Here is a 22364-nt window from a genome sequence, read left to right as displayed (position 1 = left end):
CTTCACCTTTTTTTGTTCTTTTTTTATGCTGTTTTTTTTTGTTGATGCTCAACACCTTGTTTTTGCTAAATTTACTTGAGTATACCATCGTATAACTGCTTTGGAGAAATAGATTTCCTTGTTAATGCAGGAGAACAAAGAAACAATAAAGAGACACACAAAAAGTCTATTTAATTGGACATTCTCAAATCCAATGCTTCAGTGTCAGTCATTGTGGTACTGATACAAAAGTTATGCTTGTGCATTGCATCAGGAGGCTCCTGCCTCTTATAAAGTTATCAAACACAGACACACTCATTATTAATTTCCCTCTTCATGGCTTCTATAAATCAATCTGACACCGTAATACTCCTCGGCTCTCATTCATCTGACAAAATGTAGGCACAAAGCTGGTCTGTGTAGTGTGAAATTCATCTTTAAGGCAAAGAACTCCTATTTCATTCAGTATGTGAGCTACATCATCGACTCCCTCGTCGTCCCTCTGCTCCTACAAGAAATGTCAGCACTGCATTGGTGATCAATAACTGTCACTTATCCTCTCTGTTTTATCTACACATCCTTTTTGCTTTCCCAGTACTGTCACATATATATCTCATTTGCAAACCAAATCCAGCTCCTAACACTAGATACTTCCTAATTGCTCACAGGAACTGCCTGAATAATGCCGACCTAGCGTCAGAAGAGACCACAAATCTGTTCTGATCAGTGAGAGGCATCTAGGGTGAAGGACACTACTCTTGGGTTTGAAATCAGAGGACTGTCTCTCAGAGAGCAGTGTCTTCAGAGCCAAAGAGCTTGGTGGCGATGGCTTGGTAGTCGGACACAGGTGCTTTCCCATCGAAATCTGAAGGCAGGATGTCTGCATCAAATTCTTTCATGTAGTTGTCCAACTCGTCACCATGGACAAAGACCTGCAGAGAGTAATGAACAGCTTTTAGAGATGAAGACGATAACAGAGATGGCATGAAGGCAGGAAAATGTATTCATGTGAAGTTCACTTAAATTTGTTAGAAGACTGCAATGAAACTCTTATTTTAAAGCTCCAGATTTGAGTTAGCAATTGTAGTTTTTTTTTTTTCTCAAGCAGGACTTTTTTAGGCTTTGAGCAATGTTAGTACAGACCTCAAAAAAGAAAAGAAAGCTTGCTGTTCTTTGAGTGTCTACTTGAGGCTGATTCCAAAAACAAGTGGATCAACATTTGTTGAACTCTTATTTCCATTCCAAATAATTCATTTATTTATTTATTTATTTATTTATTTATTTATTTATTTATTTATTTATTTATTTATTGCAGAGACAGTGCATATTCACTTACATTTCTGTTAATATGCCAAAGTTAGACAAAAGGCTAGTCATTGTTAGCAGTCCTGGTCCAAATGTGAGAATAGGTTCCACAAAAAGGACAAATTAAAAAGGTCCAGGGCAAAATCAGAACATTTAGGCTTCTAACAACACCTTACAATTAAATATTATTAAAAACAAAACGTCAATAACAATATGTTAGCTGTAGAGGGAGGTGGTGAGCAGATATAGAGGAGTTAATGAACTAGCCTTGATTATTGACTGAATAAGTTTGATAGCAAAGCAACTGCCATGTTTCTCCTCTTTCTAAGCCATTTCATGTCCAAATATGGTCAATAGAGGATTAATTACAATTCCATGTATAAATAATTATTTTTGTAAACTCAAAATCGATAAGTCTTAAAAAATGAACTATTCAGAGTATGTATGCTGTTTTTTGTCTTGGGCTGTAAATGTGTCTAATTATGGTCTGTTTAAGGACATTTTAACATTGGTGTTAATGGGGCTCCTTGAATTTTGAAACAAGCCTCTAGTGGACATATCAAGAACTGCAGATTTGTTCACTATTGGCTTCATTTCTCAACCCTGGGTGTTGCTACTTGGACAGGGTCAAATAAAAATGGCAGCTGAAAAAAAATGAACTGGAAGACACAAAACAGCTCTTCACAAACTAATAGTTGACAGAACTACGACATTAGATCATCTTTTCAGTTCAGTAAGACAATTTTAAGAATTTTCTTATCTTTTTTCCCCTGACAACACACTAATTGTTGTATTTAGCTCCTCTATTCATACCCTCTCCAGCAGCTTGCTTTTCATGAAGGGTTTGACCACGTTGTATGTAGTGGTGAAGTACCAAGGCTGGTGGGTGACATGAACTGCCTTAAAACGTGCAGGGAAGGAGTCCTGCAAAACAAGACATAAAACAGCAAACGATTGATAAAAAATAAAAGCTCACAGATCACACATAAAGAAATGCTTTGTCTGTTTTGACCTGCAGCATGTCCACCATCTTCTTCAGCTCAGCTGGTTTGATTCCTGAGGCGTGCTGCATGGTGAAGCCTTTGAAGTTTTCAATCAGGACGAAGCCGTTGATCTGGGTTTCTTCATTCTCCAACAGCTTCTCCAGGATGACACAGTACGCTCTCAAGATCTGAGACACAAAGAATGACTCACTTTCAACAACTACTTCCTCTTCCATGCTCTCATTTAAGACAAGTGCAGCTGTGTTTCACTGATACCTCATCAAATGTGATCTCCTCCAGGTCCCAGTTCTCAATGTTGAAGAGAAGGACCACACGGCCGTACTTGTCCCGACTAGGCAGGACCACAGGGTAACCGGCCTCGATGGTGCTGCGGACTGCTTCAGGGGTCATGTTCTCAAACAGCTCAGGGTACTCCTTTCTGAAGTGCACATAGCCTACACACACACACACACACACACACAAACACTCAAAGATGAGCTGCATCCTGAGCACTAATTGTTCATAAAGCCTTTGTGTACGATGTCAGCGTTAATGCCAAAAACACAATGACACCAGTGTCTCGCTGTATCTACAGAGCTGCTCTGAGCCTTCATAGTGAGGCCCAATTAACCCAGAGTTACACTGAGGGCATGGGCATGTCTGAGTGTGTGTGGGTGTGTGGGTCCTTTTGCACGTGCATGTTTTACTGCAAGCAGCAATTAACCCCACGAAACAAGTTCACGTTCACATCGAATTCCCCTGTCACACCAGCAAGTTCAGCCTCTGTAGGAATAAATGTGTGTCCTGGTGTTTCTGTCTAGAGGTTTTTGTAGCTTTACATTTCGACTCTTTAGTCTGGACTTTGTGTGTGAAGGTTGATGCTGGGATGATCACTAACTGATTTGTTGGTATATGGTTAGATAGCTTTTATATAAAACAACTGCAAATGAACTCTTTCCAGCCCCCCAGCGCACACACAGACATTAGCAAAAAGCAAGTCAAACATATTGTATCTTCTCACTGGTGCATCAAACCACTCCACTTTTTAATCTCATCTCTTCTTCCAAACCAGCACACTCAGCACATACGCTCACAAGTTCCCAGGAGAACAGTGTGGGTTCACAAGTAAAGTAATCTCTGCCCGTCCCATTTGGACACAAAGGAGGGCTTTGTTGGGGGAAACTCAGGCAGTATCTAAAAGCCCCCAATTAATGAACACATGCCTGCTCTCTCTGATGAGCAGGATTCATGCAAACCAGGAGCACAAAAGAAGACTCACCCTCAATTACTCAAACAACTGCAGAAGCTCAATCAAAGCGCATCAAGGCCAAACATGCAGGAGCAAAAGAAGAGTGTGTGTAGAAAGATTTTACTTTTTTGGGACTTTTTTTTTTACCCTTCAGAAGCTCGTGAGCTCTGCCAACGTCAAACTTGCGAGCTCTGAGGAAGCGCAGCAGCAGAGAATCTGGTTTGTCCCCAAAGCGCTCCAGCACCAGTTTGGCCAGTTCGTCTCCCTCAGCTGCTCGGTCCTTCATCATGGCCCGCAGCTCCTTCAGGGATGATGACCGCCTGTCATCCGTCTCATTCAGCTCATCCTTTGCCTGGAGAAGAAGAAATAAACACTCAAAATATCTCTACTGTAAGCTCTCATTAAAGCCTGCCATCATTTCCTTTTTGCTTTCTACCTTCTGCACAGTGTGTCCAGGCAGTTTGTGGCAAGGCCCAAACACCGGCCCATGATCCTTCACTGTCAAATGCTCCAGCTTTGCCCTCATGGCCTGCTCCTCCTCTGACACCATACGGAAAGATCCAGTCTGCAGAGAGATGAATGGCAAACACTTTTCACACTTTAACTTTAGTTTGTCTTAAATATTCAGTTCAAAGCTTCAGCCTCAGTTTTGGGAAAGAAAGAGAAGTGCCACTTTTAAACTCGCTTAAACACGATGCACACCAGTGAACAACGGCTTAATCTGCTTCACATGATTACAGAGAGAACTTCTAAAGCCACTTCTTAAAAACAGCTTAAGGATCCATCCAGGAGGCTGAATCTAGCGGCACAAAAACACCTGTAGGCAAAAACAGAAATTGCCAAAAGACTCCACAGTGTTTGTGTTTTAACCTGGACCCTACTATATGAAGTAAGTGGCTGCATGTCTGATCAAACCGAAACGCTCAAGTGTTGGATTGTTGCAGAGTGTTTAAACTTACAGCAGCCATGGTTGCAGCGTATCACAGCAGCTCCAGTGACACTGAGAACAAAGAAGAGTTGGCACAAAAAGAGCATGAACTCATTTTTTAAACCTCCGTGTAAGAGAGAAGAGTGACCCTTTGCTTTCAGAGTGGTCCAAACATTTAGTCTGTTCATGCCAGAGTTTGTTAAAGAGAGGGCACAGGATCAGAAATACTTTAATCCAGTTAGTGGATGACTAAGTCTGCATAAACACAACAGGCGGCTTAGTGTGATATACTTTAATTAAAGATGCTGATTGATGGTTTTGCTCACCAGTGGAGCAGACATCCTCTTACATAAGAGCAAGACAGAATACTGAAGACGACTGACTTTAAACTCAAAATCAGAGTTTGTCCTTGGTGCTGTAGAAATACCTGATACCTTTACTAGAGACAGCATGATGCTGACTGACCACCCAAAAAGGCAAAAGTAGCCCAAAATTATGTTAATCCTTAGATATAAAACTAACTTCAAACGCGTTATTGTTCTAAAATCAGCAGATCTGTATCATTTTGTGCCTATCCTTGAAACATTAACAGTTAACTTCTGGATTATGTTTTAGAAATCAAGTCAAGACTTTTAACATATTTCACAAAAAACTTAAAAACAAGATGTTTTATCATGAACGTACAGGAAAGTGGATCATTAGAGGAAATTGAAAGACCTCTGAAGTAAAACTGGGATTGTGTTATTGTACAACTATTCTTGTTTTTTCGAGGTCTAGTGTCTAAAACCTACATCTGCAACTTCAGATATTTCAGATTCAGCAATCCACCTAAATCCATATTTAAAAATAACAGCATCATATAAATCAACATTGAAATAAGGTTGGATTAAAAACAGGTTGTAAGACTGGCAAAAAGTCACACATGAACTTTCCTCAGAAAGGCTGAAACAGGTCAAATACAGAATTTCATATAGTACGAAATGCAAAAAAAAAAAACTTTGCAACACAACCACTAAAATAAACTTTTCAAAAAAGTGTTGGTTAACTTGAATATCTAGCAGAAAATTACATTTCCCATCACAGAGACCTTTATCTTTTATTTCCTGATCTAGCTTCAGGATATTTGGACTGAAGAGCTGAGCAGACTTACCTCAAGCAGTCGTGATGAGAGGAGCAGACAGACTGGCAGGAGAGACAACGGGAGGAGAGAGGACCAGGAGGGGAGGAGCTACAGGAGAAACGGTATCACTCCAAGCAGGATTAAAATGACACAGTGGATTACAACGAGGGGCTAATCTACATTCTCGAAGCTGGGATGGAGGCGGAGACGTGTTATTCTGGATCATCACTGTGGTGCTAACAGTGATCCTGTGGGGAAAACACAACAAGCAGAGGAAGATTCACAGGATGCAAAATGAAATTTACTTTTAAATTTAGTTTTATTGCCTCTGATTTCTTCAATGTCTAGTTTCAAGTCTTTTTGGGGGGAAAATGAAGTGTATTTTGCACTAGAGGTCCCATTTATCAGAAAAGTGTTGATAAAGAAGGACATAAAGGGCCGTGGCTTCCACAACAACCTATTGACCAGTATTTGCGTGGCCAACTGCTCTACAGCAAAATAAGTTCTCCCCCTGAAAAACCAAGATGACTGGAGCCAAAGTCAGATAAAAGAGCTTTACGAGATTTTGTATTTGCATGTATAGAGCTGCCATGTGTTTCAGTGTTCAGCTGCCTCCTCCTCTCTGTCTGCCCTGACCTCAGGTGTCCTGTGAGCTGCCTGCTGAGCCCGCCATCACCCACTCAGACTTCCAGCACATGTGACACGAAAGGTGGGATTTGAGCTGGATACTCCTGTGCCTGTGGAATTCTCATATGAGGGAATCGACCACCTCTGAGGACCTCATGTTTTCAGCTTCACGATACACATTCTTTGAAATCCTCATCAGAGGGAGCCGCCTGTTTTGGTTCTCAGATTATGAATTAGTTACTCATGATTGCACAACATCAGAAAACCTCTTTTAACACTTGTGAATTCCAGTTGTTAAGCGTTCAACCATGTTGGTTTCAAGTTCTTGGAGACTGATAATAGTTTGTGACACTTTTAATTTGTTTTTGACAGAATTTTGTCAGGCTTTTTCTCCCTTTATCAAGACAAGACATGGGGATAGAGCGGGAAACAGGATGAGGAAGAAAAGTGACGTGTGGTTAAGAGACCACAGTGCTGATCAAAGAGCTTTCTGTTACTACTCTTATCACAACTCTTTAAATATTTTTATAGTATCATTTGGATTCATTTCATGAGTAATTTATATAATTCTTTCTCGCTTATCTCTGTTATTTATTGTCTTCTTTTTCCTGAATTCAAACCAGGGCCTCCCGCTAGAAGGCCAGCCTCATTTGGCACGCGACCCAAACCACATGCGTGCCCTGTCACACAGTTCTTTAACCATAATTTTCACTTAGCAGTGAGTCTACCAGCATTAGTTGTTGATTATTTCAGTCAGATACTGATCCAACCTTGTACTACCCAGACTACCTCATCAACTAGGTGGATCACAAATTTTGATACAAGGTCTTGTAATTTGTTTGGTTTTTCTCCTCTTCTTTTTTAAAAATATTTTAAGAAGCGTGACCAAACTGAGGCTGTTTGTCGCTGAAACTGGTGGTGAGACTCTCATAAAGGTTTTTGCACTGGCTTCTGATCAAATTCATAAGACTGTTGTCGACATTTAAGAGCTGCTGAAGCTGTGTGACCCCAGCTGGACTCTGTTAGAAGGGTTAGGTTCAGGGTTTACTTGTCCTTGTGCTTTTGCTATTTGTCTCTCAGTGGCGCAGAAAACTGTGGACACTGTGTATTTGTGGTTTTTTTTTTCTTACAAAACAGCTAAGGAGCCACTTATTTAAGGCTACTGTCCTGGTGGCACAGGTCACAGGTTCAATTCCCAATGCCAACCTTCATCTAGTCTACAGTATTTCTTCACCTACTCTCTCATCACCATCATTTCTCTCAAACCATTCTAAGAAAAGAAAAAATATATTTTTAAAAAGCAACAAAAAAATATATGACAGATTTATTTTATGTTGCACAGATTTGCAGAGCACACAAAAGTTACTGTCTGTGTGATTTTCTGTAGCAAATAAGGTTAGCTGTAATCTTATGTTTGGCTCTGGGTTAAAGCATGTTGCAAATTTTGCTTTAATCCTCTGGTTTGAAGAATGCCTTGCATCTTCGAGCTGTGCCTTAGATGAACCATGCAACCATCACCTAAAAAACTGCTCTTCTGTATGACGTCTAAAAGAAGCAAACAGGGAGAATTCAGGTTCGTATCCTGACTGCACAGAGTTTAATGAGCTGTGGGTGAACAGAGGAAGTGTCCAGCCCACTCTCAAACTCAATGCTCTGCTGGGTCTTCCTCGTCCACACACTGAGGCCTCTGTCATCCAGAACTGGCAGACTTACTGTACCCTGTCATTGTTTCTCTATCAGCAGCTCTCTCATTAGTGGATGCTCATGAATGACCTCCTATTCCCTCACAGAGACAAACAGGGGTTAACAATGCCTCCATGTTTCACGTCAGACACGGCTGTAGTGTTTTCTCCTCTAATATATGGTTAACTCCTTTGATGTAAAGGAATTTACTGCCTGTTATGTCCCTCTGCGAGACAACAAGCAGGCATGCACAGAAAGTAATGTAACGTCCACCAGGTTATGTACGAACTTCTGCATGATCAATAATTTGAAGGTTTTTAGAGAATAAAAATGATTTATGGGTTTCAAATTGTACGATTTCTACGCATCCTGCACCCACACAGCTGACAGTAGATGCTTGTCCACCGATCATACGGGCTTTAGAAGTTTCTGCCTGTTAAAGTGAAGCTTTTTCCTAAAAGTGTCATCCAGTGTTAGAGCATTGGCAAATTGAATTGACCTCAATTAATGATAAAACAAGGAATAATGATCTAGATCCGCTTTCACTTGTCTTACACGGGAAAGCGCAGGTGAGTGTCAGAAATTATATACACAAAGCTCAGTTCTCACCATGACAGTGAGATACAGAGCGAGCGTGCAGTTTTACCTGTATCAGTGTATGTATGTGATGCTCCCAATGTCGAATAGACTGATGGAGCAATATTTCCTAAAGAGTCTAAAACTGAAAACTTTAATCTTCTCATTAGCTACTCAAACATGTATCATTAAAGTGTCATCCTTAAGCCACAAAACCTCAGTGAACCCCTGAAAGGGACATCAGCAGTTGCAGGATCAACAGCTCTACCTAGTGGTCTCAGCTGTCAGCTCACACCAGAGCAGGAACCCAGGAAGTGTTATTCATCTGAAGCATTTACTACCAGCTTGTAGAGTTCTTGATTTTATCTGTTGAAATATAAAAGAATTAGAGGAAGGGAACTAAAACCTTACATGAGTTTTTCAATGTGTACCATGTGGGAATCAACACACATTACTGACATTAAGAGGATCAGTTGTTAGAACGCTGTCACATCAATGTTGATGGACGCTCAGGGGCCTAAACCTTCTTTGTTTTTCAGCAATCAACGCTGAATTTGACATATATTTCATCGCAGTCATCAATTAAGACTTCAGTTGTCCTTAAAATAAGAAAGCTTAAATGTGAGCAGTAATTGATCACCAGCTGACCTTTATGGTTTACATGGCCTCGATTGCTTGATCTTGTCTTTATGCACTCTATTTAAGGGGCTACGCAACTTCTGGTACATGCCCCTGTGATATCACGCATTGACTGCTGCAACTCCCTCCTAGCAGGCCTCCCTGTGTGTACATTTAAACCTCTGCAGATGATCCAGAGCTGGTCTTTAACCAGCTCAAAACAGCACGTTGCCCCACTCTTAATCTCTCTTCATTGGCTTCCAGTTGCAGCTCCAATCAAACTTAAAACTCTTCTTCTGGCCTACAAAACATTGATAAGAATGGCTCCTGCCTACCTGGCGTCTCTCATCCAGGTCTACACTCCTTCTCGCCCACTACCCTCTGCTTGTGAAAGATGCCTGGTGCTCCCAGCTCAGCGCAGCTCCAAATCACTAGCCAGACTCTTCTCCTCTGTTGTGCCCAAATGATGGAATGAGTTACCAAACTCTATACGATCCAGTGTCCCTTTCTACTTTTAAGAGCTGTCTGAAAACTCATCTGTTCAGGGAACATTTAAGCACTTAATCTGACTCTTCTCCTCTATTTCCTCAGGATTAGAATGTGTCAGAGGGTCTCAGACCCTCTTAGTGAATTTTCAGCACAAATTACTGAATGTTGTTGAAGGTTAACGTATATTGTTGCAGCAATTAATTGTGGTTTGTTGGCTACATTGTTCTATTTTATATTAAAAAAAAATCCTGCACTTATTGGCAGCACCTGCAGCCAAATAACTTGTGTTGCACTAACTAAGGTTTTCCTTCTGTCTAATTTCTTGCTTGTGGGGTCTACTAAGTAAAATAGTAGAACTCCAATCTGATAAGTCTGATCATGCATATGAATAAGCAGAAGCTGCCTGGTTGCACCCACCATGGTAAATTTAACCAGATTATACTCCTTATTCTTCCAAACCACCTCTCAACTACTACAACCTTCGCTAGTGAGGTTGTGTTTTTACCACAGGAATCACGCTCAAATTAATACCTCAGGCACCGGATATTCCCCCTTTTGGTTGGTAGTTCCTTCTGATATCACAGAAACACTGAGGACTTGCAAAGAGAGGGTATATAGTTGGTGGAGAGCCTTTAGCTTTCAAAACTCTCTTACATGTCAGCTGACTGGTTTGCCAAATTTTCATGTGTCTTGTGATTTCAATCGAAATACCAACAACAACAAGAGGCAAGAGTGAACTTTATATCCCTCTCAAAGTGACTCCATGCAGAGACTAAATCTGTTGAGTGCTTATTTTTGAAACACAGCTCAAATCTCAAATGTAAACCACTAAATAAGCAGTGCTAACCTTAATTTACTCAAGCTCTGGAAGTTAATGCCCAGTACTGAAAAGTTTAATGTTGAAGAAACTCAGATTTCTACACGTTAATTCCTGTGGTGTTGACACAGAATCCTTCACAGTATTGCTCCTGAAATGCCCCCTGGCTTACCACGAGGCTGCCATTGACCTGTTACTTTACAAACATGACTCTATTTTCACACAGTTATCCTGACATAGTTTTCATTATTGTGCTCCTGATCTTGAAAATAAAAAATGTTTTACACCAGGCAGACATAGAACTTAATCTTTGCCACCTTTTTTCAGAGCAAGCAGATGAGGCTGCTGTCATGCCATTAAACACAAGAAATGAACATGATCACGTGAAGGAAAGCTGTTCAGCAGTCATGGTTAAAATTCAAAGTTGTATGTGAAGTAAAAAATAAAAATAAAAAATGGCATAATTAGTGAAATTTCTTTACACTGTATGCTGACAACACCCCTTAAAATATATATCTTTATCTAAAATACACAAGCCTGCTTTTATTAGCTATAATAAATAAAATAATTCAATTCCTAAAGCTATAATTAAGCTTTTAAAGGACCTTTGCTTTTTTCATAAAAAGACTTTTTGATCTGTCAATTACAGATTAGATAAAATACATTTTATTGTGCTGAGGACATTTTTACCAAATCTGTTTAATACTTTCAGATCAGATTACCTTAAATGGGACATTTGTTCATTATGTGTGCATGAAAAAAAATACCACATCTTAACTGGTATTATAAAAAAGACTTTTCTGCTGATATATGCACATGTTATTTTGCAACAACTAATCCACAACTTCAAACTTCTGCTATTTGTTCTGATGATGAAACCATTAGACCCTCACATGAGAGACTAAAATAGGAATTGTGACTGCACACAGTTAAGAACTTGCATATGATGGAATTTGCAAGATTTTGAGTCTGAGCAGATGAAAGCAAGTATAAACTGTGTGTTTTTAAAGTGTGCTCTGTACTTAAAAATTTACTAATTCACTTTATGTCAGACCTATGGTTTTAGTATCAATTGTGGAACATGAAAAGTTGTTATGAGTTAGCTCTATATAAGGACAAAGTGCTGCACTGTTGTCCTGCTTAATTGAATTTCCTGATGCAGGTATGTAAGAGTTCAGTCGACAAAGTTACAAATGCTCAAAGGTCAACACAGTGTAAATACAAAGAATACGCACTTAAAATGAAGCCAGAACATTGAATACCTTCTCATCTGTGGCAACAACCACTGATGCTTTATTAGAAAAGTGCAAACAGAATAAAAACAAATCAAACATGTTTTCGCTCTTTTTTGGCATCCATCTCTTTAAGGCATCAGGGACTCAGTTTACATTGACACTAGTGTTCTGACAGATGCATGAAATGTTGATCGATGATTCAGTTAGTAAAGATGAAACTTAAAAGCATAACATCACTAAAAACTACAGCTAAAAGCAACTAAAATTTCAGCACTGAAGAGGTAACTTGTGTCAGTACAAACTCCATAAAAGTAATGATTCACAACAGCTGACCGTCAAGCTGACGTGAAGGACAAACCACGTGGAATACTTCAACTAAAGTGCAGAAGTGTTTGAGTTAGTAACAAATGAAGTAAACATTTAAGATCTGGAGGTACCTTCATACTAGCATGATTGAATTAATTATAGGATATCATGTACGTACAAGAGCCTCTGTTTCCAGAGGTTTCCTCAATAGTAACAAAGGTCAGGTTCTGTTCACAGGTCAGAGACATGTTTGAAAACGAGGACAGTGATAAAAAAGCAGACAGTGTTTTTGTCCCCTGTGCTTCTCTCATTCAGACAAATTTGCCTTGGCTTCACGTTACCCACCCTTACAACCAAATTATTTATACACAAATTCAAAGGATTCCTCTCCAAGAAATGTTTTAAAAGAATATTTAAAATAATGAAACCAACTTCTGTTGTCATGCTGCCTTTGACATTAAATACTCCAGAACTGGACGTAACAGTGCATCAGTAACCCTATTTCTCTTGTTCTTTGTCTCAGTATAAAATGTACCCACACCCGATGGGAGCTCCAGTAGTTTGCACAAAGCACCTGGTCACATCCTGATGTGCAGCCTGGTGTCAGTCTCAGCCCAGAAACGTCAGAGTTGCCATGACGCTGAAGCCCATCAGGACAAAGAGCACCTTGATGAGCTGTCTTCCTGGTGAGTTGAGCTCATGAGGAAGGATCTCCATGAAGGTTATGTAAACAAACGTTCCTGCAGCCAGCCCTTCCAGGATCGCTTGGATGAGAGCTCCAGCTGCAAGACCTGCCTCCATGACAGAAATGCCAATGGCAATGCCAATGGGCGACATCATGGCGAACACTCCTATGTAAGCGGCCACCCATAACGGAGACACTGCACTCTGGACCAGCTTCACAGAGAGGCTGAACACGATGATGCTCTTGTGGATGAGTATAGCAACACAGAGCTCCAATACCTGGGGGAATCAGAGGAGTGTCATGTTAATGCGTGTGTCTTTTTTAGGTTTTAGAATCAAGCTTAACAACAAAAAGGTCCCCTCAACACATGGAATATCTATACTTAAACATCACAAAAATAAAACTAACCATGCTTCATGCTAGCTATCTGTTAGACACTGAGTTATACTGCACACATCCAACTGCTGAACTAAAAGTATCAGATCAGGGAGAGAATCAAGTTGTCAGGTTAGGTTGGAAAAAAACAACGGTTGTGACAACCTGTATTAGATAAAGGCTTCATTAGGACATGTTATGTAAACACTACTGCATCACTGAGGCAAGCTTGGAAATCGATCTACTACATGTTATCTGGTTAAACCTGCCCTGCATTGAACTGAACACTAAGCTCTTTTCAGGAAAGTTACATTTGAACCCACTGTTGTTTCACCAGATGTCATATTCACATTTCTTCCCCTGTGTTTCAAAATATATTACTCTTTTGACAAAAAAAATAGGTAAAAAATGTATTTCTGTTCACTTTTAAGAAGTTAACATTTATCAAACTGTGTCACTTTAAAAATGAGGCCTCAGATAAGTTATTTTCCATGATTTCAGATCATGTCCAGGCAGTCATCTTCAAAGGAAAGGTTAAAGGTCCCATATTATGCAAAAATCACTTTATTAAGTCTTTTAGTGAAATTTGTGGGTCTTTGGCTTTCCTCCCAGCCCACAAAATGTGATATTTAATGACAATGCTGTTTGGATTTTCCGGGATTTGCCGACGTCACCAATTCCCTTTTTTGACCAATCAGGACAAGTCTGACCTGATTGGTCCATCGGAGCAGATACCCCCGAACCCACCCCCCCCCCCCCCCCACCCCCCCCCCCCCCCCCCGCTGCTAGAGAGAAATCTCTCCAGCAGTGGGAAGGAAAATGCCAAAGTTTAAGAGCCATCACTGCTCTGTTTTGGGCTGTAAACAGCCACATAGTTCCATGCATAAGCTTCCCATCTCGGAAGAAGACAAGACTAAGTAGCTAGAGTTCATTTATCAAGGAAATGTGCCAGCTACACTCAGTAAGACTGTGCATGTGTGTGCTAGTCACTTGCTTTTCCAACTTTGGACAGTACAACAGAGGGCTAGCGAATAGACAGGTCCTGAATCCAGGCCCATTACCAACCATCCGCCAACAAACCTCGGACCCTGGAAATGTGAGTATTTTAAATGCTGTGTGCTGTGGAGCAAATATAAGAGATTTTCCTCAGTGTCCCCCCTGTCTCTGTGTTAGCTTCAGGATGCTAACTATAGCTGCGTTTAGCCTGTTGTTTTAGCCTGTAATGTTATGGTAAATGAGCTTTGCTGTTTTCTAAACATTGTGCACTTGGAGCTCGTGGCACCGCTCTCAGTGACGCGGAAGAGCAGGGCGGTATCAGCGGTGGCTCATTTACATATGAAGGTCACGCCCACTAAATCAGAGCGTTCTGAACAGAGGGGCTATGAGAGCCTGGAAACAATGCTGCTGTGCTTGATTTATTGGCTTTTTGGACCAAAACATGTTACTACCATTTCATGAAGACGTCAATGATCCATATTAAACTGCAGAATAAGAGCATGATATGGGACCTTTAAAATGCCCTCTTTTAAGTGGTAAGGTTCAAATTTAAAACACAAGTTACTCTTCAGATTCTCCCAAGATATTTTCCATGTTGTAATTTATTACAATAAGTCATTCTTTTCCTCCAAAGGTATTTTTTGTCACAAAATGTTACAGATAATCAAAATCTTTGTTTACCAAAAGAGCCAGAGGGAACATGAAATGTATGTAACTCAATGTCAGCAGCTATCTCATGACCACCAAACTCCAATGTGACCAACATGACAGTGATCATGTTTGACCTCTACACCTGCCCTGAAGCAATACAACAGAGGCCTGTGTATGATGATGTTGTAAATATGGTCATACTTCATTTGTACAGCACTTCCCTATAGTGCAATTGTCCATAAAGTGTGTGATCGATGGTGCGTGTGACTTTTGTATCATGGGATTATGCACAACTGGTTAAATATAACTCAACACTGGGTTTCTCATCTGCTCATAGACTGCATATGAGAGGCCTGACAATTAAGCTTATGGCAGCTATTAACTTCATAAGCTTCTTATACTTAGGCACTGACAGCTCCAACCAAAGCACCATAAAGCAGAACGTCAGGTAGTGTTTATCATACCCAACATTTTCACCAATTATACACACTTTTACACACTGCTGTAACAAAGGATACCAATTTAGGGGATTAAAGAGAAGGCTGCTTGAGAAGAGGGAATTAACTATTCACATGAAAAAGTTTAGAACTGAATGGCTTATATACAAAGTCTCTGATAAGAGTGCAATGTGCTCGAGTTGATTACAATCCATTAGAGAGTTTTGTACAATGTGTATCACATGTTATAATGTCTGAGTAACCTGTGACGGGATGTTAATACAAGTCTTTATTGATATTTAAGTGTGAGAAAAAAAGGATGAGGAGAAAACACATTCTGGTTGTTCTGCTGAGGTTTGAGGTGAGATAAGGATGAAGACAGAGGTTTCATTTTCTCTTGCTTTTTTCACATCAGCTCTGTATTCCTGAAAATGTCCCGAATTCACCCAGTAATGTGCATGCAAGAGCATAAATACCTAAATCCACTGCCCTGAACATTATAGAGACTTAAACCTGCCAGCTTCCGAGTTCAAAGTCTGCGTACAGTCTGAGCAGCTCAATGTCTGACGGGAGTAGGTATTTATTCCTGTGCCAGGCAGCTGTCTGACTTGTACTCTATGCTGTTGTTGCAGACAACATCATCATGCATCATTTATTGATACTCCTTAAAGATGTTGACATTAAAAAAATAAAAATGTTTCTCATACTACTGCACATTAAACCCTTCATATAAATTCAAAAGAGTATTTTAGTAAGTAAAGAAGCCATCTTGTATTTTTCCCACTCTGACTCAAACTTTGCAAAAGTTGTAAAATGTTTCTGACTTGATTATTCAGATTGTAATTATAACAACAGTTTCATGAGTGGGGGACAGGATACACCATAAATGAGCATCAATTTTACATTTTAATTTTTTTGAGAACTGTAATCCACACTACCTAACATCAGGTAAAGAATATTCTATCTTCTTACCTTTGAGTCAGTGCTCTGCAGGCCGATAGCAAGACCTTCGAATATGGAGTGGACAGATAGCGAGAGGAAGAGTATAAAAGAGCGAAAGGGGGAGTGAGCATGGAAGTCAACGTGGACATGTTGGCTGCTGCTCTCTGCCTCAGGGTCAGCTGGATGGTTATGCATGTGTCCATGACCGTTCCTGTTGTCCTGTATCAAAGGCGCCCTCTCCTCCTGTACACCTCTCATGCCTCCACAGTTTAGGACAATCCTCTCCACGATGAGGACGGCGAAGAAGCCCATCGCCAAGATGAACTCTGGAAGAGGGAAACTGGTCTGTTTGGAAAAAAGAGAGAGGAATAATTTTGAAGACCTAGTCTGGTAAAATCATGATAAAGACTGTAAACAAGATACATTTCTTCTCTCAATAAGAATCTTTGCCATCAAAATACATAAAAGCAGTGTCAAAAGTAACTGAAACAGCTTGTTTTGTTCTCGCAGTATAAAGTTATTACAATTACTCAAATTATTCACATAAAAAAATGTTTTCTCCTTTTACAGCAAATCTGTAACTACATCTGTTTACAGTCTAAATAGGGAAATTATCCATCTCATAATCTGATGGTGAACAAATGACTTCATATATTTTGTGGTTCCAACTTCTTGTTCTTCTTTTTTTGTGTCAATTCTCACACAGGCATGGGCAGTCATTTCATTTTAGATAAATGTTTAAAATAATAAATCAGTAGAAAAAACACCATCATCAGTTTCCGACTTGGAAATAGTCACACATAGATGTACCTCCACACTTCGAGCATCCAGCTCGTTTGTCATGTCTGTCAGATATGTGGGGATGATGTCCAGCAAACATGCTGCCAGGAAAACACCACCAGCAAAACAGCTAATCAGACTCAGAACTGTGCGTTGTGTTTCTGCAAATGAAAAGAACATAATTTAAAAGCATCTCTTAATTTTTCATCATCCTACTTTATACAAAAAATGTATAACTATTGCATACAAAGATTAATAATCTGTTTTGGAGATCATGTGACACATCATGATTATGACTGAATATACAGAAGTGAAGCTCAGCAAGTCTCAGGCACACACATTGACATTAAAGTTGAGAGGAGAAATGATACTTTCACTTCCATCTAAGAAAGCTGAAGTTTATCATGCACACACTGTCTTTCATCACACATGGATGCAAATGTGACCATGTGCTGTGAGGGCTTAGGCTTCAGGCTTCATCCCTCTCAGGTGACCTTGACAAAGGCTTGAAATGTGGGGTTACACAATATATAATTACCTAATGGAAAAGTTATGTTCATAATGGGAGAGGGAAAAAAATATGGCATAAAAACTGACTGGATATGTGGGCATTTCTTTTTAACAAAACAAACAATTTAAAGGTATCATCATTCTGGGGTTGGCAGATGATTATCACCCACCCTGTTATCAACCCCTACATCAAAACTCTGTAATAATCTTATTGACTTACGTGGTACAGTCAATAGCAGCTAAAAGCCTCTAACACTATCTGTCTAGGCATTAAACTTATGATCAAACAGTCAAACAGGCGGTTGTGAAAACTAGTGACCCATCTGCTAGCTTTCACTTTAAAAGAAAAACCTTTAAACCGAAACCACATTGAAACCTGTGGCAATTTAATGTTGAATTGTTTCATGTCAATTGTCTACATGGTGTAGGACAGAAATGAAAACTGATACCCGACCAGTGAATTGTCATTTTTAATTCGGCATTGCTTTGATTAGAAATTAGTCATCTAAAAAAGCAAGAAAGTTGTCATTTGTTTGCCATAACCCGCATTGTTTACCTCAGGATGTACACGATTTAAACGCGCGTCCTCTTTGAAAAACGACAACATAGTATATCTATCTACCTATTAGGTAAACATGCTTGAGTCAGACCTTTTATGTTATTATCATGTACATACCTGTCGCGTTTGTGTCCCTGAACCAGAGCACCCGAGCAGGGATAAATCCGAAAAGCAGAGTTAAAAACAATAAACCGAATAGGGAGCCTACTTTCACTGCGAGCAGGTAGTCCATTTTGAAGCATTAACGGTCAGTTTTAAAAACAAAGGGGAACTAAATGACTGATTGTTCAATCATTTGATAAGCTATGAAGCCAGTCGGACCTTGCAAACACCCCAGACGATAAGCACTGAGAAAAGCAGACTCCTTGGAATTTTATAGCGAAAGCATAGGCTGGACTGTGAAGGCTACGGTGGCCGAGAAGATCCTTCGCGGAAGACTGTGCGCTCAAAAAAACTGTGGACTGTTTTGATCTACTGACCGAAAAAGAGTGCAGATAAAGACTTCAATACAAGAATCTCAAGTAACATTATGGGCAATAGAAAAATCTGAGCAGGTAAAACTCTAAGTTACACATATTTAGGGTTATGATGGTAAAACAGTTTTGTTAAAAGGCAAATAAGAGAAAATTAAATTGACTTGATATACTGTCTTTAAATCAACCTATCCAAAGAACAAGAAACGAAAAGTTTTATCTGATGGATATTAAAAACAGAATAAGATTTCTTTTATGTACAAGAACGTTTTACATAACAATGACTTTGCCTCGGTCTGATTAAAACATATAAAACTTGTAGAATAATATATAAAAATATAAATACTAAGAATATGTAAACTGTTCTTTCCGTAAAGAATGTGAAAGGAAATGTGTTTTTAAATAAACTAAAATAAGGTTTACACAATGTGTACAGGATAAGTGTTTGTTAAAATTTGGGGCCAGAGCTGAACTGTTTCCATTTCTGGACAGTGTACTTTTGTTATCCTTTCCAGCTTTATGAAAATCAACCATTCTCAATCATAGGTCTTCTGATATCTGATAGGGGTGGGCGTATCGATCTAAATATCGATAATATCGATACCAAGATGAGTATTGGTATTGGATCGGTACTAGCGTGATGAGATCGATACTGCAGTTTCCCTTATGTCGTCCAGCAATTTACTTTACTTTACTTTCCTGTGCAAATGGGAAGGAACTTTTTGTTATTTTGCACTTGTGATTTGTTTTCCCTAAACAATTGTGGTGGTAGAATATTTTTTTATTACTTTTATACAGTTAAAATGTTGTTCTATTGTTGTGGTTAGTTTAAGAAAAGCATTTTTATTGCCTAACATCTTTGTGCTGTTTTACCATAATCACAATCATAATCAACCACCTTAAGGCGAAATCACAAAATTATTCAATGTACATCACATTTCATGTGAAACATACCGGTATCGGTATTGGTATCAGCGATACTAGCCCTGTATTTACCTGGTATCGGATCAATACCAAAATTCCCAGTATCGCCCACCCCTAATATCTGATGTGTCAAACCCTGTGCGTGTTTTTTTTTATAAGGCAGGGCAGCTTTAACCTACACCTCCAATCTCGCCTCATTGGTTGGACTACTGGTTGGCTAACTTCTGACTTCAACAAGCTCTTGAAGAGGTCATTAGACTAGGTATGCACACTCTTTCTCACCCTGCTCTGTATATATGCTCTGTAAATGTTTACATGGTGTGTTCAATAATATGGTAATGGTTTGCAGTAAAAGGAAAGGAAAATAATTAACCTCAAATTGAAGTTTTTGTTACGTGAGCAAAATTATTGTTAACAGTCAGTTTTCAAAACGTCCGGAAGATGGCGCCACATACTCGACAGCTGCGGTTTGAATTGTTCATGACGTAGATTTTGCGCGCCGGAAATGTTGAGCCGAATGGATCCTAAATGCTGATGTGTTACAAGAAACCATACAGCTGAGGGTCTGTACATTGTCCAGTTTAATGAATTAAAATAGAAGGTTTATCAAAAAAGCTTTGCAAGTCGATGTCAAAGAGGACGCAGAGAAAGAGAGCAACAGCAGCGGGTCAGAGAGGCGATGGCGGTGAGAGTCACACACACATGCAGCTTCAGCTTCAGCAGAGACACAAACACTGACACATTCACCATTTACCTCCACATTCATATTAAAAGAAAAGACTCTGAGTCATGCTGTTGTAGCAAACCCGCAATCTTTGTAAGAAATGATGGCTTTGAAATCACGATTTTCATCAGTTTACTTAACTGAGACATTTCCTACGATTGAATCTCAGCTGTGGTCAATCTTTGAGGTGCATATTATTATCATGTGGCGTTTTCCACGCAGCTTGACTACAATTCTACCTGTTTGAATATGAAACTGCACACAAAATCCATGTTTTCACTCAATTTTGATGCAGTATGATGAAGCTTTAGCTATAAAGCTTTACATCAATTGCCCATGGTATTACCAGGGAAGAGGTTGTGGGAAGAAGCTGTTTTGCATTTATCTCAAATTGAGAAAGAACATTTAAACAGTCATGAAGACTTCTTTAAAATTCTCCCACTAACCTGACGTTCATCGATTTGTGATCTGTGAAAACAAAAAAAAAAAAAGCCATTCTGATATGTTCTTTGTTGTGCTCTACAGCCCAAAGGTAAGGTTGGCACAAAGGGAAAGAAGCAGATCTTTGAGGAGAATGAGGCTACGTTGAAGTTTTACACACGAGTCATCCTTGGAGCAAATGTAAGAACTTGTTTTGTTTATTTGTCACTGCACTAAAAGTTTCACCCTCTATTCTGTAAATGAGTTTTGTCAAGCAAACATCTTTGCTAACTTTGTTGATGTAAGACTTGAAGTGGTATTGCAAACTGTAAATAGTGACTTGTTGCTGACAGTATATACAATTTGATCCAGAGCTTTATCTTAGTATGCTTGCTTAAACTGCTCGACAAGCTTCATACTACTTTATTCCATAGGCAATTTATGCTGCAGTAAATCTGTTGGTTTTCTACAGTTCGTCCACATTTTGGACATGGGTGAGTGTTTTTCTTTTTTTTTTCCGAAATCTCTATGCCTGTATATAGTTTGAACGCCACCCACTCTTCTTGACTCTAAACCTTCAATTCTTTCTTCTATCTGCAGCTGCTGCTTGCGTTTGCACTCACTGTGTATGTCGGGAGCTACCGCTCCATGTCTGCCATGGCCAAGGCAGTGTTTGCTGAGGATGGAAGTCTCCTGGATGGAGGAATCGACTTGAACATGGAACAGGGAATGGCAGAGTAAGCAACTAAAAAGTGCTGGGGGAAAAAGGTCCTTTCTTGGTCTTCTTACTCTGTTAAAACAATGCAACTATCTATCTTTAAGTTGTCAGAGTGTGTATACAGTGTTGTGGTTTCACAACAGTTTGATTGACTGAGTAAATGAAGGACAGTAAGCTTTGGGGACATCGCCAAGAGTTAGAAATACTGGTCTTCATTCTCCACTGTGTAAACATTGTAATTTATATCTTTGCATGGAGGCGACAGTGTTTGATGAAATGACACTGCAGTTGAACTTCAGTCAGTGCTAAGGCAATGAGGGCAGTGATACTGAGAAGTATGCAGCTTAAAACAGCTTTATAGTTTGTTTTTTGTCTGTTTAAAAACTCTTGAGACTACATTTTGTGGTGAGTGAGATTAAGTTGTCTGTTTTCCGATTTCAGACATTTGAAAGACGTCATCCTCCTCACAGCCATAGTGCAAGTTCTCAGTGTAATCTCCTCTTATTTCTGGTATCTCTGGCTGCTGGTAAGTGATTTCTTGAAAGGTGCTGTATATCCAAGGCCTTCTTTCTTCATATCTCACCTTTAATCCAATCCTTGCGCGTGTTTGTGTGTGTCAGGCTCCAGCACGCGCCCTGCACCTGCTGTGGGTAAACTTTCTGGGCCCTTGGTTCATGGCAGAAAGCCCCTCAGCACCTGAAGAAGTGAACGAGAAGAAGCAAAGAAGACAAGAGCGCAGACAGATGAAGAGATTCTGATGCTGCAGAGCAGATGAAGCAGTATTTTTATACACAGAATCTAATTTACAGAAAGTGAGGACCTCATAAGTTATTCAGGAAGAAATTTTGTTTAGTTCAAACTGCACACTGCGGAATATTGTTTCCCATGTTTGTTTGCTTTTCTTCTGTTATGTAATTTTCCCCAAAATTTATATAAAGAAATGTTCCCTGTTAAGATTAAGTCATGGTCCAAATTTCATTTATGCTCATACAGAAATTTGAGAGTGTGCTGTTTCACAAGTCTATCACACTGACCCTGAAGACTTTTTCTGAACACCTCTTTAATCATCAGGTAGTAACGAAAACAAGTCTCTTCAGTCAGTGCAGCCTTCATAGCAGTATGTTTTATTTATTTTTCATTCATTGTGATATTTGATCAAACTGAAGTAATCTATGAGCCTTCACTAAAGAGCAAAGCTATTGTTTGTAAGCTGTTGAGTCTTATAAATTCAACTTTTCAGTGGAAAAAAACAGAA

The 22364-nt window shown here is 39.5% G+C and overlaps 3 protein-coding genes across 3 annotated transcripts; 1 reads left to right on the top strand and 2 right to left on the bottom strand.

Annotated features, from left to right (window-relative positions):
• Positions 1-175: 175 nt before the first annotated feature.
• Positions 176-4518, bottom strand: rlbp1a (retinaldehyde binding protein 1a). The gene is made up of 7 exons (XM_074666862.1): positions 4476-4518; positions 3953-4081; positions 3664-3868; positions 2544-2722; positions 2297-2455; positions 2098-2208; positions 176-911 (listed from the first exon to the last, which is right to left on the bottom strand). The coding sequence occupies exons 1-7, from the start codon at positions 4482-4484 to the stop codon at positions 765-767; spliced, it is 939 nt and encodes a 312-aa protein (XP_074522963.1). The 5' UTR covers positions 4485-4518; the 3' UTR covers positions 176-764.
• A 7019-nt stretch (positions 4519-11537) lies between these two features.
• Positions 11538-18265, bottom strand: slc39a1 (solute carrier family 39 member 1). The gene is made up of 4 exons (XM_074665613.1): positions 17968-18265; positions 16812-16942; positions 16032-16346; positions 11538-12878 (listed from the first exon to the last, which is right to left on the bottom strand). Exons 1-4 carry the CDS (start codon positions 18080-18082, stop codon positions 12525-12527), a joined length of 915 nt encoding a protein of 304 aa, XP_074521714.1. The 5' UTR covers positions 18083-18265; the 3' UTR covers positions 11538-12524.
• Positions 18266-19707: 1442 nt separating this feature from the next.
• tmem208 (transmembrane protein 208) lies at positions 19708-22364 on the top strand. Its single transcript, XM_074666784.1, has 6 exons — positions 19708-19932; positions 20497-20592; positions 20826-20885; positions 20992-21128; positions 21551-21635; positions 21730-22364. Exons 1-6 carry the CDS (start codon positions 19927-19929, stop codon positions 21865-21867), a joined length of 522 nt encoding a protein of 173 aa, XP_074522885.1. The 5' UTR covers positions 19708-19926; the 3' UTR covers positions 21868-22364.

Source organism: Halichoeres trimaculatus, unplaced genomic scaffold, assembly GCF_033239565.1.
Source record: "Halichoeres trimaculatus isolate MK-OKI-2021-1 unplaced genomic scaffold, fHalTri1.1 fHalTri1_scaffold_3, whole genome shotgun sequence".
Lineage (NCBI taxonomy): Eukaryota > Metazoa > Chordata > Actinopteri > Labriformes > Labridae > Halichoeres > Halichoeres trimaculatus.
Note: the sequence above shows the minus strand (reverse complement) of the source record. Positions and strands in the feature narration are given on the sequence as shown.